General features: G+C 41.3%; 1 protein-coding gene across 1 annotated transcript in view; it reads left to right on the forward strand.

Moving 5' to 3' along the window:
* Nucleotides 1–14,048, forward strand: part of ACSS3 (acyl-CoA synthetase short chain family member 3) — a 118,873-nt gene extending 104,825 nt beyond the window's left edge. Inside the window, exons 12-16 of the mRNA XM_005279151.4 lie at nt 4,300–4,381; nt 5,425–5,547; nt 12,427–12,526; nt 12,622–12,797; nt 13,085–14,048. Coding sequence (XP_005279208.2) covers nt 4,300–4,381; nt 5,425–5,547; nt 12,427–12,526; nt 12,622–12,797; nt 13,085–13,153 — 550 coding nt within the window. The 3' untranslated portion in view covers nt 13,154–14,048. The remainder of the gene's footprint in view (nt 1–4,299; nt 4,382–5,424; nt 5,548–12,426; nt 12,527–12,621; nt 12,798–13,084) is intronic.
* Nucleotides 14,049–14,290: the final 242 nt, after the last annotated feature.

A 14,290-nucleotide genomic window follows, 5' to 3' on the forward strand; every position in this document is an offset into this window, starting at 1 on the left:
TATTGTGTTCAGTTCTGGATGCCACATTTCAGCAAAGATGTGGACAAACTGGAGAAAGTCCAGAGAAGAGCAACAAAAATGATTAAAGGTCTAGAAAACATGACCTAAGATTGAAAAAATTAGTTTGTTTAGTCTAGAGAAGAGAAGACAGAGAGGGGACATGATAACAGTTTTCAAGTACATAAAAGCTTGTTACAAGGAGGAGGGAGAAAAATTGTTGTTCTTAACCTCTGAAGATAGGACAAGAAGCAACGGGCTTAAATTGCAGCAAGGGCGGTTTAGGTTGGACATTAGGAAAAACTTCCTAACTGTCAGAGTGGTTAAGCACTGGAATAAATTGCCTACGGAGGTGGTGGTCTCTCCATCATTGGGGATTTTTAAGAGCAGGCTGGACAAACACCTGTCAGGGATGGTCTAGATCAGGGGCGGGCAAACTTTTTGGCCTGAGGCCTGCATCGGGCTTCAGATATTGTATGGATGGCCGGTTAGGGGAGGTTGTGCCTCCCCAAACAGCCAGGCATGGCGTGGCCCCTGCCCCCATTCACCACCCCGCCCTGCTTCTCGCCCCCTGTTGGCCCCCCCGGGACCCCTGCCCCATCCACCCCTCCTGCTCTCTGTCCTCTGACCACCCCTGGACCCTGTGCCCCTAACTGCCCCCTGCTACTCCAGCCAACCCCCCTCTTCCTTCCTGACGGCCCCCCCAGGACCCCTGCCCCATCCAACCATCTCTTCTCCCTGACCTCCCCGAGACCCCCCTGCCCCTAACTGCCCCCCACCGCTGCCCCCCCATCCCATCCACCCCCCCCCTCCTTCCTGACTGCCTCCCCCCTGGACCTCTGCTCCATCCACCCCCCCTTCTTCCTGTCCCCTGACTGCCCCCGGAACCCCCACCTCTGACTTCGCCGCACCGCCCCATCCAACCCCTCCTTTCCTTCCTGATTGCCCCCCCCGGACCCCTTCTCCATCCAAGCACCCCTTCTCCTTACCGCCCCGGAACCCCCGACCCCATTCAACCCCCCTGTTCCCGGCTCTCTGACCACCCCCACCCCTATCCACACCCCCAGCCCCTGACCACCCCCCCGAACTCCCCTGCCCTCTATCCAACCCCCTCTCCCCCACTCCCTGCCCCCTTAGTGTGCTGCCTGGAGCACCGGTGGCTGGCAGTGCTCCAGCTGCACCACCCGGCTGGAGCCAGCCACGCACCGCGCAGCAGAGAGCACCGGGTCAGGCTGGGCTCTGAAGCTGCACTACCCCAGGAGCTCGCAGCCTCACTGCCCAGAGCATTGTTCCCGTGGCGCAATGAGCTGAGGCTGCAGGGGAGGGGGAGGGGCCGCGGGCTAGCCTCCCGGGCCAGGAGCTCAGGGACCGGGCAGTACGGTCCCGCGGGCCATAGTTTGCCCACCTCTGGTCTAGATAATACTTAGTTCTGCCTTGAGTCCAGGGGACTGGACTAGATGACCTTTCAAAGTCCCTTCCAGTTCTATGATTTTATGAAATTAGCATGAGGCAACTTGTCTCTCTTTCTTCTTCTGAGAGCTAAAATCTTGGGACATGAAGGTTAATTAACTGAGGGTTCATTTTGAAATGATTGTTATAATGACCTCCAGCTTCCATTAGCAAAGGCAGCCTGATGAGGAGACCGATATTTTAACCCAAAGTCTGACCTTTCTGTGATTATATATAATATGTATATATATATGTGCATGTTTATGTGTGTAACCATTATTATTAGCAAAACAGAATGTTGTCTGTTCTCATAAGGAACATTAGCAAAGAAAAATCAAGCGAAAATTCCACTGCTGGGGGAAACTCAGAATCCTTGTATCTGTAGACTGTAAATGTCACAAGCCTTCTGTATTTATTTTTAGAGGCAATTACCAGTACTTCTGTCTCCCTGGCTACTGTCACTCTTTACACCAGTAGTGGGCAACATGCGGCCCATCAGGGTAATCTGATTGCAGGCCGCGAGACATTTTGTTGATGTTGACCGTCCACGGGCACGGCCCCCTGCAGTTTTCCAGCAACAAACAAAAAACCCACACACAATCCTGACATTATTACTAATTTCTTTAGAAATTCTTGCACTCTAAGCAAGACTTATGCAAATGACCTGGTGCTACGCATGAGGTAGTTTAGTCGCTAAAGTACTGATCTACTGCTATTGACCAATCAAGAAATCAGGATTCCCTGATGTCAGATGTTACATATTTCTTCTGGTTTTAATTTTCAGAAATCATATTTACAAAACATCAAAATGAGGTTCTTATTTTAGAAATATGATGGGTTCTTCTATTTAATCACTAAATTGGGAGTGTTTGTATGCAACTCTGGAGAAATCATTAATGACTGTCAATGTGTAGTATCCTTTCTCTCTATCATAAGGACATATCAGACAAATAAATTAAAGGTGCAAAACTTGAATTCTTATACAGTTAGCAACCAGGCAACAAACATGGTAATTACCATTCTCTCGTGGTTTCTCTTGAATCTGAACAAGAATTTTTTCTTTAAAGCTCTCACATTTCCAAACACATGGCTTGATCCATTCCTGGGTTTCTTCAAGCAATATGTACACAAAAATGGGGTTACTCTTTTGCAAAGCAACTAGTACTCCCACTCTGTTTGGGCACCTGAAGCTGTCCAATAAACCCACCAAAATGGGCAATGTGGGGAGTGGCTAGATACCCCATGGATGCTCATACACTTTACTGGGAAGTGTCCCATCAGCTGAACCCCTGACCACATCCTGTTGCCAAATACACCCTTCTGGTCCTCTTAAAGTGAATCACGTGGAGGATAGCTGAGTCTGACCCTGAGAGGCCCCCATCATCTTAGGAAGAACAGTGATGATTTAGAGTATTTTGCCATGGCTTATTCTGTTAATACTTTCTATAGAAAAAAGGAAATTGTCCTTTTGTGCTGATAAAAGTAAAGCCTGTAGTGTAGATGTGGTTGACTTGCTAACACCGTTTCCTGTGGGCTAAAATCCCACATGCAGTTTATATTTATCAGTATGAACACTGCTACACTACTGGGAATGTTTCAGTGCTGGAGGTATTGTCCTTTGGATAGTGTTATGAATCATAGTGGCGTTTGTCAGTGTTTGGTGACTGCCAGGGTGAAAGTGAAGATCCCATGTATGAGGTATTACTTGTGAGTAATACATCCATCCCAAACTCATGCCAGGGAGACCTTTTATGCCACATAATTGAATTGATCTAATATATGCATGCACACTCTCTCTCTCTTCCCTCTCATGCACTCTCTCTCCCCCACCCTGCTTTCAGAGTTAACCTGTATAGAATCCCAGTTCAACACCCCCCCCCCCCCCCCGAATTTATATTTTATAGGGTTAAACCCAGTTTCCTTGAACTTTTTATCGACAGTCAACTCTGTGGAATTTAAAAAATCACCGTTTCTCCTTGTCAGCCCAGGAAGCTTTGCAGCTTGTTCCCATCTGACAGGAATTATGTATGTGGAATGCTCCTTCTCTCATCTTCATCACATCTGACTAAAGTGGCAGAAAGGAGCACATGTTGAAAACTCAGCTCATGGTGCATTTCAACTTTTGTCATTTCTGTTTTCTTCTATGAATTAAACCCAAATTATTTTATTTTTGAAAATATAGGTTTTTACCTCTTTCCATTTTCCTCCCCCCAATAATTCCTACAGTTTAATCCGCATAATTTCACTTCATTTTTGTACAATTAAAATAACTATAATCACCTGAAAATACTGTGATCCAGAGCCTCATGACGTTGAAGTCAGTGGTGCTGGGTCAATTTACACAAACTGAGGATCTGATCTTGTGTGTGTGTGTGTGTGTGTACGTATGTATGTATTGTATGTATTGTAAAATGTCTGTATCCATATAGAAGATACTATATGTATTTGTGCCAGGTGCTTTATCTTGGGCAATGTTTTAAACTGAATGATGATGACAGATATTTATAGCACTTTTTTCACATTTACTAGGGCAAACTTTATTTTACTAGAAGTTGGAGGCCCTAGTGTTCTATAAAATGTATCAGCTAGCTGTATCTTCAAGTTTAGAACTATATGAATGTGATTTAACAATAGTTTATGAAATACATAACTTTCAGAATCATCTGTCACTAAGCAATATAGGTGTTAAGGGAACTGTCATCCAATTGCATAATCCTCATATGCTTACCGGAGTGTGCAATATGAATGCAGTTCTATCACATTGTGATTATCTATTATACTATGCATCATTGAAGTTTTTAAGTTTGTATCTTATTATTCTAACTACTGCACTATTTTCCTTTTTAATGTAAGGTTGCCTTTGCCTCCTGGAGCCTTCTCGGGTCTCTGGAAAAATCAGGAAACGTTCAAGGAGTTATATTTCCAAAAATTTCCCGTAAGAATTGCAAAAGGAACTATATAAACTACCAGTAATGGTATGGCATTGAATGATCTTAGTAGTTAGGATTTTGTCATTTCTTCTTTTGATGAGAGAGCTTTGATATGTATCTCTACGTAAGATTAAATTCATTTAAAGTTAAACCTTTCATTGTGCAGAATATTAGAATGTAGTCACTCTCTTTTAAAGAAAATCTAAAATATACAGTTTGTCTTCTGTGTGAGGTAACATATGCAGGAGGGGAGCATGACTAGGGAAGGGAATCAGTACATAGATGAATAAATTACACTTTCCCCATCAGATCCACACATGGAAGAGATTGTACATAAGCTGATCTCTTCCCTACACAGAAGTGTGTGTGTGTGTGTGTGTGTTTCCTATGCATGACCAAGGAGGAAGATTTGGTCCAAGGGTGGAAATAGCTGAGGGAACAGATTTATGTGTGGACAAGTTGTCATTTTGTGGCGTGGCAAGGTGTTGCTATCATGCTTCTGGGTCAAGATATTCCCAAAAGAAACAGGAATATCATGAGAATTTGAGTTCAATTTTGCTGCCCCATCCTTTAGAGACAACCCCCACTCTTCCTCTGGACTCAGGAGAGCCCCATCTTCCAGGGGTTCTGAGGGAGCGGTGAACAGGCTGGATAAGCTGTGAGCGGACTTGCGGGGCATATACTGTTCCTGCTGACCCCACCAAGCTCACTCGGGGAGGGGAACCCAAGCTGTATTATGAAATAAGAACAGTGAATAAAGTGTTCCAGAATAAAATCCTTGTAATGAAAAAATAATAATTGGGAAAAGAAGGAACTGCAGAATTTATAAAGATTTTTCACCTTTAAAGTTGATGTGATCCTATTTTGCACCATGAAGGTAAATATTTTGTTAATTTTTAACACATAAACTTTAGGTGGGAGGTGACTATATTAAACAGGCCAGTAACTTTTTTCATTTTGAGTGAGTCATTCATCCATTTTGCTGGTAGAACATTGCTGATGACCCTAGCATTTAATACCAATTTATTTCTTGTGGTTTTATTTTCAGGGATACTATGATACCATGGATGCTGGGTACATGGACGAAGATGGCTACTTATATGTCATGTCTCGAGTTGATGACGTGATCAATGTTGCAGGTCATAGAATTTCTGCAGGTGCAATTGAGGAGGTGAGCACAAACTTAACAGTGAAAATGGGTACAAAAAAGCTGGCATCACAAGGTACGCTACACATTGAGTGGGAGCCTGTGGAAGTGAGTCTCAGAGCCCAGGTTTCAGAGTAGCAGCCGTGTTAGTCTGTATCTGCAAAAAGAACAGGAGTACTTGTGGCCCCTTAGAGACTAACACATTTATTTGAGCATAAGCTTTCGTGGGCCACAGCCCACTTCATCGGATGCATAGAATGGAACATATAGTGAGGAGATATGTATACATACAGAGAACATGAAAAGGTGGGAGTTCCCCTACCAACTCTAAGAGGCTAATTAATTAAGATGAGCTATTGTCAGCAGGAGAAAAAAAACTTTTGTAGTGATAATCAGGATAGCCCAGTCTCTACGCCAAAGAATAAATGGACACAAATCCGACATCAGGAATCATAACATTCAAAAACCAGTAGGAGAACACTTCAACCTCTCTGGTCACTCTGTAACAGATTTAAAGGTGGCAATTTTGCAACAGAAAAGCTTCAAAAACAGACTCCAATGAGAAACTGCTGAACTTGAATTAATATGCAAACTAGATACTATCAATTTAGGCTTAAATAAAGACTGGGAATGGCTGAGCCATTACACACATTGAATCTATTTCCCCATGTTAAGTATCCTCACACCTTCTTGTCAAACTGCCTTAAATGGGCTATCTTGATTATAATTGATTATCACTACAAAAGTTTTTTTTTCCTGCTGACAATAGCTCATCTTAATTAATTAGCCTCTTAGAGTTGGTAGGGGAACTCCCACCTTTTCATGTTCTCTGTATGTATATATATCTCCTCACTCATTCCATTCTATGCATCCGATGAAGTGGGCGGTAGTCCACGAAAGCTTATGCTCAGAGCCCAGGTTGACAGGCTGTCACAACACCAGATCTAGGTGGGGAGTATCAAATCACAACCCCCCCCCCCGATATGGACTTTACACAAGGTAATTTATGCGGCCGTATGAGACCCATGCCTCAAGCCCCTGGCATAAGGGGCATGTCTAAACCAGGGGCAGTGGGGGGAACAGCAACAGCATAGCACTTCAGGGATTCTGCTAATTTAGGCTGCCCTTCAATATTAAGTTATTCAAGAGACCACACCGGCCCCTAGAGCAACCCAGGGTTGGCAGGGCAGAAAGATGGCTTGAAGATATGCAACACAGAATCTCACCACTGGTCTTTTACTTTTGTATCGTTAAACAAATTATTCAGGCATTGTTCCTTATCTTTCAGAGTGGATCTGAAACTGATAAAATGGCTGGTGTTGTGAATTACCCAAAGTTTAATATTGTACTACTTTATCTCTGTGTACCATGTGAGCTTTCTTCTTTTCTTTAATTTCAGTCTCTTGTTTTTCTGTCGTCTTCCCTACTGTTTTGTAATTTTGTTCCCCTGAAAACAATATACACTTAATCACAAGAAAATGCTTAGTTTTTCAATTCACCTTTTAAACCAAGCTAAAAAAAGCTAGATTGTAGTTAGTTTACAGAGCAAACTGCTATTTAAATGAGAAAACATTAACAACAACACAATTAACTTTTCAGTAAGATCAGTAAATACAGAATTAGAAGCTCAGTGAATCTTCCTTTAATTAAATGACAGTCACCTTGTCGAGTATGAATATTTATCTCCCTTTCCATTATAGCTACATGTAGTTGAGCAAGTTTTTCCTCAGATTTTGACTATAAATCTCAACTTCATCATGTTCCAATAAGAGTTGTTTATTTCACCAAGGTTTTCTATAAGTATCATCAGGACCCTGTGAAACTACAGAAGTTACCATTTATCCTGTTGCTCAATGAGTAGTTGTTACGTATTTGTGTTAATTTCAGCTTCCATCTTGTGCTCAGTGTGTGTGTGTCTCTTTCAGCTGGAGTTGCTCACCTTTTCTCTGAAGCAAGGGATTAATATTAAAGGGATTTAGCATGACTAGTGCCCTCCTGACTGTCTGGCTGCTGCTGCTGCTGTAGAAAACAGGAATGCATCCTGTTTCAGTAACTACCATTCTAGAAACACTGCCTCTTTTTTTAATGTTTTTTCTTGTTTCTTATTTTTACAGCTTTTGAATGACTTGTGGCTGTTTCTATTTTCTATATTTCTATTTTGCATGCTTTTTAAAATTTTATTGTATTTTTTAAAAACTTTCTACTAATTTTTAAAACTCTTATCTGGTTCTTATGAATATGGAACCCCCTTCACTCTTCTTCAGAATTATCTATAAACTTTTTGAACTCCATGGAGGATACCTGGTCCAAGGTCAGGTGTGGGGCCTGAAAGACTGCACTGGGAGTAGTGGCTTTAGAAGGGCTTAGTCCATAGGCAAAAAATGGGAGGCTGAGGACTTAAGGAAGGTAACTATTTACTTTGAACCTAACGGCAGGAGCTGGGGCCATAATGTCAAGTTCAGGGTTACAACTGTTTTTGTATGGTTTCCCTAAGTTGTATCAGTGTGTTATGTTTCCCTGAGGTGCACTGAATTTTTCATGATTTTTTCTCTGCTTTAATTGATTAAGATTTTTCCTTTTCCTTTTGTATGTGTTCACTTTTCTAGTGGTTGTCTCCATTTATGTGTTATATTCTATTCTTTACCCACTTACTTGTATTTTCCTTGATATATACAAAAAGCAGCTGACTGAGCAGGCAAAGGAATCTTCAGGGGGTGCCATTAAATGATAGACAAAGACTTCCTTTAATGGCAATTTGACATTTTGCAACCCAACAGTCAGGGAAGAATAGCCCTCCCTTCCTTTTAATGAGGGAATTCTTGAAACTGCAAAAGGAATTATAGACTACTCCAGCATCTCAGCAACCTGAAAGAGAATAGAACAAAAGTATTAAGGTCTCCTAAAAGGGTTAGAGTATTTTTATTCGCATCTGCTGCCATCATCTCTGTTTCCTTCCCCAGACCTGAAGAAGAGCTGTGTGTTGTTCGAAAGCTTGTATTTTTCACCAACAAAAGTTGGTCCGATAAAAGATATTATGTCACTTGGCACCATTGCTTGGACTTCAATAACATTGCGCTTTTGGGTCATCCAGACAGGATACACCCTCCAATTCCATACCATATTTCCTCTCATGCACCATTCTCATGCATCAGGAAAAACTGTCACTACAGGAGTTAGTGGAAATGATGCTGGTTCCCTTAGCCTTTGGGGGAAAGAGATTTTATTCCCCATACTTTCTTATATCAAAAAAGTATACTAGACCAGGTACTCCATAGTAGACCTTAGGCTCCTCAACATTGTCATCACCAATACAAAATTCTGCATCACCAATACAAAATTCTGACTCTGGCATCCATCATACCTTCTTTATATCCCATGGATTGGTTCAGTATACTTGATTGGTTCAGTACACTCGGTTCAGTGCAATACATCCTTTGCACAAGAAATGTTTTCATTTCCAAGTACTAGGCGATCATCATCAATTCCAGGTCTTTCCGTTCAGACTCTCAACTGCACTCCAAGTGTTTACAAAATGTCTATTGTTTGTATCCGCCCATCTTCATCATCGAGGGTTTTATGTTTATCTGTCTCTTCACAATTAGTTAATCAGGGAAGATCAACTCAACGGGTCTCAGACTCAGTAAGATCGAATCTACATCTGTTCTCAAACTTGGTTCTAAAGTTCAATCTCAGGTTCAATCTCGGTCCATACAATTCCTAGGCATACATACCTGCCTCAGGAGAAGTTCCAGAATTTATCTCTCATATTTATTTTCAAGCCTGAGATTGGTCTCAAGTACTTATATCACACCCTTTGCCAGACTGAGGATGAGACCTCTTCAGTCCTGGATCAGGTCAGTTTACTATCCAAACATCCACAGAATGATCACCCCTTCATTGATGGCTAGAACCAAGCAATGTCTGTTGGGGGTGCCTTTCACTCCAATATTTCCCATTCAGATGATAGTGACCAATGCATCCACAAAGGGTTGGGGCGCTCAACTGGCTCGATTCCAGATATATGGACTCCTGTGGATTGTTCAGACCACATAAATGTTACAGAGCAGAGCAATTTGTTAGCCTGCAAAGAATTTCTTCCCTGATAAAGAACCAAACAATAGAAGTTTTGAAAGTTTAACAGATAAAGTTACAATAACAAAATATTACATGGTACCTTGTGCGTGTGAAAATGGCTTGAGTTTATTTAAAAACTGAAACTCGTTGTATCTTCTCTGCACTCTGCTTTTCATATTATTGCAAATAACTTAATTCCATAAATAACAGGATATTTATCTTAATGCTGTGCCAGTTAAGGCAAAATATGCATATATAATCACTGCGACCTTTAACGTATAGAAAGCTTCAGCATGTTGATATCATGTACATGTGTGCTGCAAAAATAGTGTCAATTGAACATACAAACTAGGAAGCAAAGGAATGTTCAGTGTGTTTGTGTGAGGAGGTTTCACATACTTTATGACAGCTGCCCTGCAACCTGAGGCATGTATTATTGGATTTAGATTACTGTCTGTCATTAGTGTGGGAGTGAATCTTTGTTTTTGCAATAGGCTATTTCTTTAAAGAAGCGTTGGCTCATGCTAATGGTTTATCCTTTGGCCTTTGCTTAACTCTTTGTAAAAAAACAGTGGCTTGGGACAATGTTAACTCATGGTGAATTTTGTGTACATTTTGCATACTATTTTATCAGCCAATGAGGAAAGCATTAATGGATATTATCACTAATATAATTCCTACAGGAAAAGTTTGATTAAGAGTTGGACCACTCATACCAGTGGATCCAAAGAGTTTCTTAGGAGGGAAATCAAGGATGCGTATCCTATAGTTTTTATAATCATTTTGGACCCCTGGACCCCTAGGTATATATGAAGAGCAAAACAGAGTACTTCAGGGGCTATAGTCAGGATATCTATTTTGGAAAGCTGAAGTGTTTCTTGCCCAGGCAAACTGAGGTCTTGTTTTACCTGGGTTTTGACTACATTTTGAGAGGAAATGGAGAGGACTCTCAGAGATATCTGAAAGATAGTAGATGAAGGTCTGTGCATTCATTCATTTTAGTTTCCTTCAGCTGCAACATTCAAGTGCAGGTTCGTACTCATTAGCAAGTTCTTACAGCACTCCATAGTGTTGCTCCATGCAGGCTTTTTGAGGCAGGAATTTTGCCTTCATATATGTTCGCACAGCACCTAGTACACCCGCCAACACTCTTCATCCACCTAAAAGTCCCTAAAGATAGCAGATTAATTTTTCTCTGATGGTGATCCACCAATGAGGACTCTTCTCCTCAATTTCAATCTCCCTTTTTCCTCTTTAAGAGGTCACCAATGAATAGTGGGGAGATTATACAGGCCATTATGATGTTTTCTTTTGTACAGTTAGGAAAGTTCCCTGAGCAGGAGATGTGACTAGGAGGGAAGGAGACACATTTTTGTAAAAGTTAATTTGATACTTCAACTTGACAGACAAATGGGAAGCAGTAATAACTTGTTTTATTGTTGCTGGTTTGGATTGGCAAAAAGTAAAATTTCAGATAAATTACTTATGTAACGTTAGCACCCTCGTGGTCAAGTGGAGTCTGCTCTGCAGGCAGCTCTGTCCAACAGAAGTGCGCAGGAACGCAGCAGGGAAAGTTCCTTCCACCCCAGGGGCACTTGTTTCAACCCCTTCCCCCCCCCCCCCCCCCGAGTAAACACACACCGGAAAAGTACAATGAATATAGGAAAGGGAAATGTTTATTTACAGAGGGATGAAAGGAAAAAAACAACGGGGAAATATAGGGGGAGGGTAAAACAGGGTTGCATTCAACTCAAGGCCCCACAGGCCCAGTGGTAGCACAGTCTGGAAGGGCAGACACCGAGCAATGTGTCTGCACACAGAGTTCAGGAGTCCTTGGCAAAGCTCCAGTCCAGTGGTGAGTCTTGGGTGCTCCTGGTCATCTTCGGCGCCAGTAAACTACCCCCAACAAACCCCTCTGGTGCCCTCTTCTGCCGCTCTCTGCAAACCCACGCAGAGTGACAACCTCCCCACTTAACTAGCTACAGCCTCCCTCATTATTCCCAATGCAAAGGCACTCACAGCTCCCTGCAGCTCTGCACAGCAGTGATACTGGGTCCAGCTCCGGTTTGTTCTTCTCGGGTGATTCCTCCCCGGCACGGTGCTCCTCCTGGCTCCTGTCCTGGGTTGTCCCTGATCAGCCGCTCTGTCCCTCCCAGGCTTCAGGCAGGTTCTTGACTGCTTCACTCTTTGAGGGGCCTGCTTGCTGCAGCCCTTCTGTAGGGAGCTCCAGACACACACCCTGTGGCTCTCTTCCCTTCTCTCTGCTCCCCCTCCCACCAATAGCACTTCCTCCTTCTGGAACAATCAGCACTTCCCCCCTCAGGAAAAATATTTAAAGGGGCCATGCTCTCTCTAAACCCCAAAGGGTTACACTTATTAACATACTGCAGTTTGTGTTTCATTATAGAGTTGTAGTCTCTAGTTATGGTTGAAGAGGCTCTTTAGTTCCAAGTCCCTGCTTTCTGTACGATTGGAAAGATTACAGGTAGATTACATATCTGAATTGTGATAGATCAGATATTCAAGAATGTACCAGCACTCACTTGCTCTTTCCTTCCTGCATAACTGTGTGAAACATGGATCATAATATTGTATTAACATAACATTTTCCAGCTAAGAACTTGTGAAACGTGTTAAAATGTGACATTGTCATTTTAATATTGCTGTAAAGATGACATTTTTATTACCTTTTCAATTGTATGTTGTGTTACCTAGGGATTGTTCTTATTTCCATCCAAACACTAGATTGGCTATGCTACCTGCATATTAATTACAGTAGAATATATACTCAGCTGTTTAATTTTTGTTTTGTTTTGTTTTCTCCCTCAGTCTGTTCTTTCCCATGGAGCTGTGGCTGATTGTGCTGTTGTTGGCCAAGAGGATGCCTTAAAAGGTCTTGTCCCATTAGCACTATGTGTATTAAGAAATGGTGAGAGCTCATTACTGTTCATCGACTCGTGTCTTGTGTCACTAAGATTTGTATAATGTTGTAAAGTAGTTACAGCATCTGAAATTCCTCACCAGGTATAAAGACAGAGGAGGAGATAGTTTTGGAAGAAATTGTTAAGCGTGTTCGAGAAAGCATTGGCCCAGTGGCAGCTTTCCGAAAGGCAGTGTTTGTGAAACAGATACCAAAGACACGTTCTGGCAAAATACCACGTTCTGCTCTTTCTGCTCTTGTCAATGGCAAACCATATCAGGTAAGCTATAGGTGCTCTTTATTCTAACAAGGGATGCTAGCACATCAGCAGAAGTGACTTAATCTTTTGGTTCTTTAATGTATTTTGCTATTGGTTCACAATATCTGATATTGTAATGTCATTTTATTTTTGCCTGGTATATTTTATCTTCAGAATCTTTATAAATGCTTTCTTCTTGATTACTTTAGAAAAATTAGCATTAGAGGAGATATTGAACCAATTTCTCCTTTACTGTATGTGGTATTTGGCAATTCTCTATCATATGTTTATGTATGTTCTTCCCTCAGATAACTCCAACCATTGAAGATCCTGGTGTGTTTAAACACGTAGAAGAAGTACTGAAGAAAAAACAATAATGTGACTTTTGTCCATCATACAGTGTTTTTTAACAGTAAACTTCCGAACGTCTGGAATAAATGAAGAAATTTTGTATTCGGTAACACAGTTATAGAACATATTTTAGAAGTCTGAAATAACCTGGCACTAATTTTATTACTACAAAACTGTTGCTGCTTTCTGTGTCATATCATCATGGACAGTGAAACATTTTGAGTTTTGGCAGTATTTGTCATTTGTATTATACTGGAGGTTTAGACAGATATGAAGTAGATACTTACAGCAGAGAGTTTTAACAGAGCCTTGTGAAGAGGATTCATAAATTCATAGAGTTCAAGGCCAGAGGGGACCATCAGATCATATAGTCTGACTACCGTATAACACAGGTTCTTAATTTCACCCAGTAACCCCTGCACTGAACACAATAACTTGTTTGGCTAAAGCATATCTTCTAGAAAAGTAGCCAGACTTGATTAGATGATTTGGAGAATCCACCACTTCCCTTGGTCACTTCTCAACCTTTTTTTGATAAACTAAACAGATTGAGCTCTTTAAGACTCTCACTGTACGGCATTTTCTCCAGCCCTTGAATCAATTTTGTGTCTCTTTTCTGCATGTCTCCCCAGTTTTTCAGCTTCTTTTTAAAATGCGGACACCAGAACTGTATGCATTATCTCAATATCAATTTCACCAATGCTGCATGAAGATATAAAATCACCTCCCAACTCCTACACCCTGTTTATATATACAAAGATCACATTAGCAGTTTTTGCCACAGCATCGCACTGGGAGCTTACGTCGATTTTCTCTACTATGATCCCTAAATTCTTTCCAGCATACAGACTCCCATTCTATAGGTCTGGCCCGCGTTCCTTGTTCTACTCCTGGTAGAATTCCACGCCAAAAAATTAAAAATTCTACGCACAATATTTTAAAATTCTGCAAAATTCTGCATATTTTGTCAAAATAATATAATCACACCAGTTTCAATTATTTTTGGTCATTTATTTCAAAATACTACCTGTCAACAAGTATGTCTGTAACAATACAGACAACAAAAGAAGACTCAGGAAATGTTTTTTGACAAACAGATTCCTTACTAGGCATATTAATACAGAACTCTGAGTAATAATTCATTTAAACTACAACACAGAACC

The sequence above is a fragment of the Chrysemys picta genome, chromosome 1 (genome assembly GCF_011386835.1).
Source record: "Chrysemys picta bellii isolate R12L10 chromosome 1, ASM1138683v2, whole genome shotgun sequence".
Lineage (NCBI taxonomy): Eukaryota > Metazoa > Chordata > Testudines > Emydidae > Chrysemys > Chrysemys picta.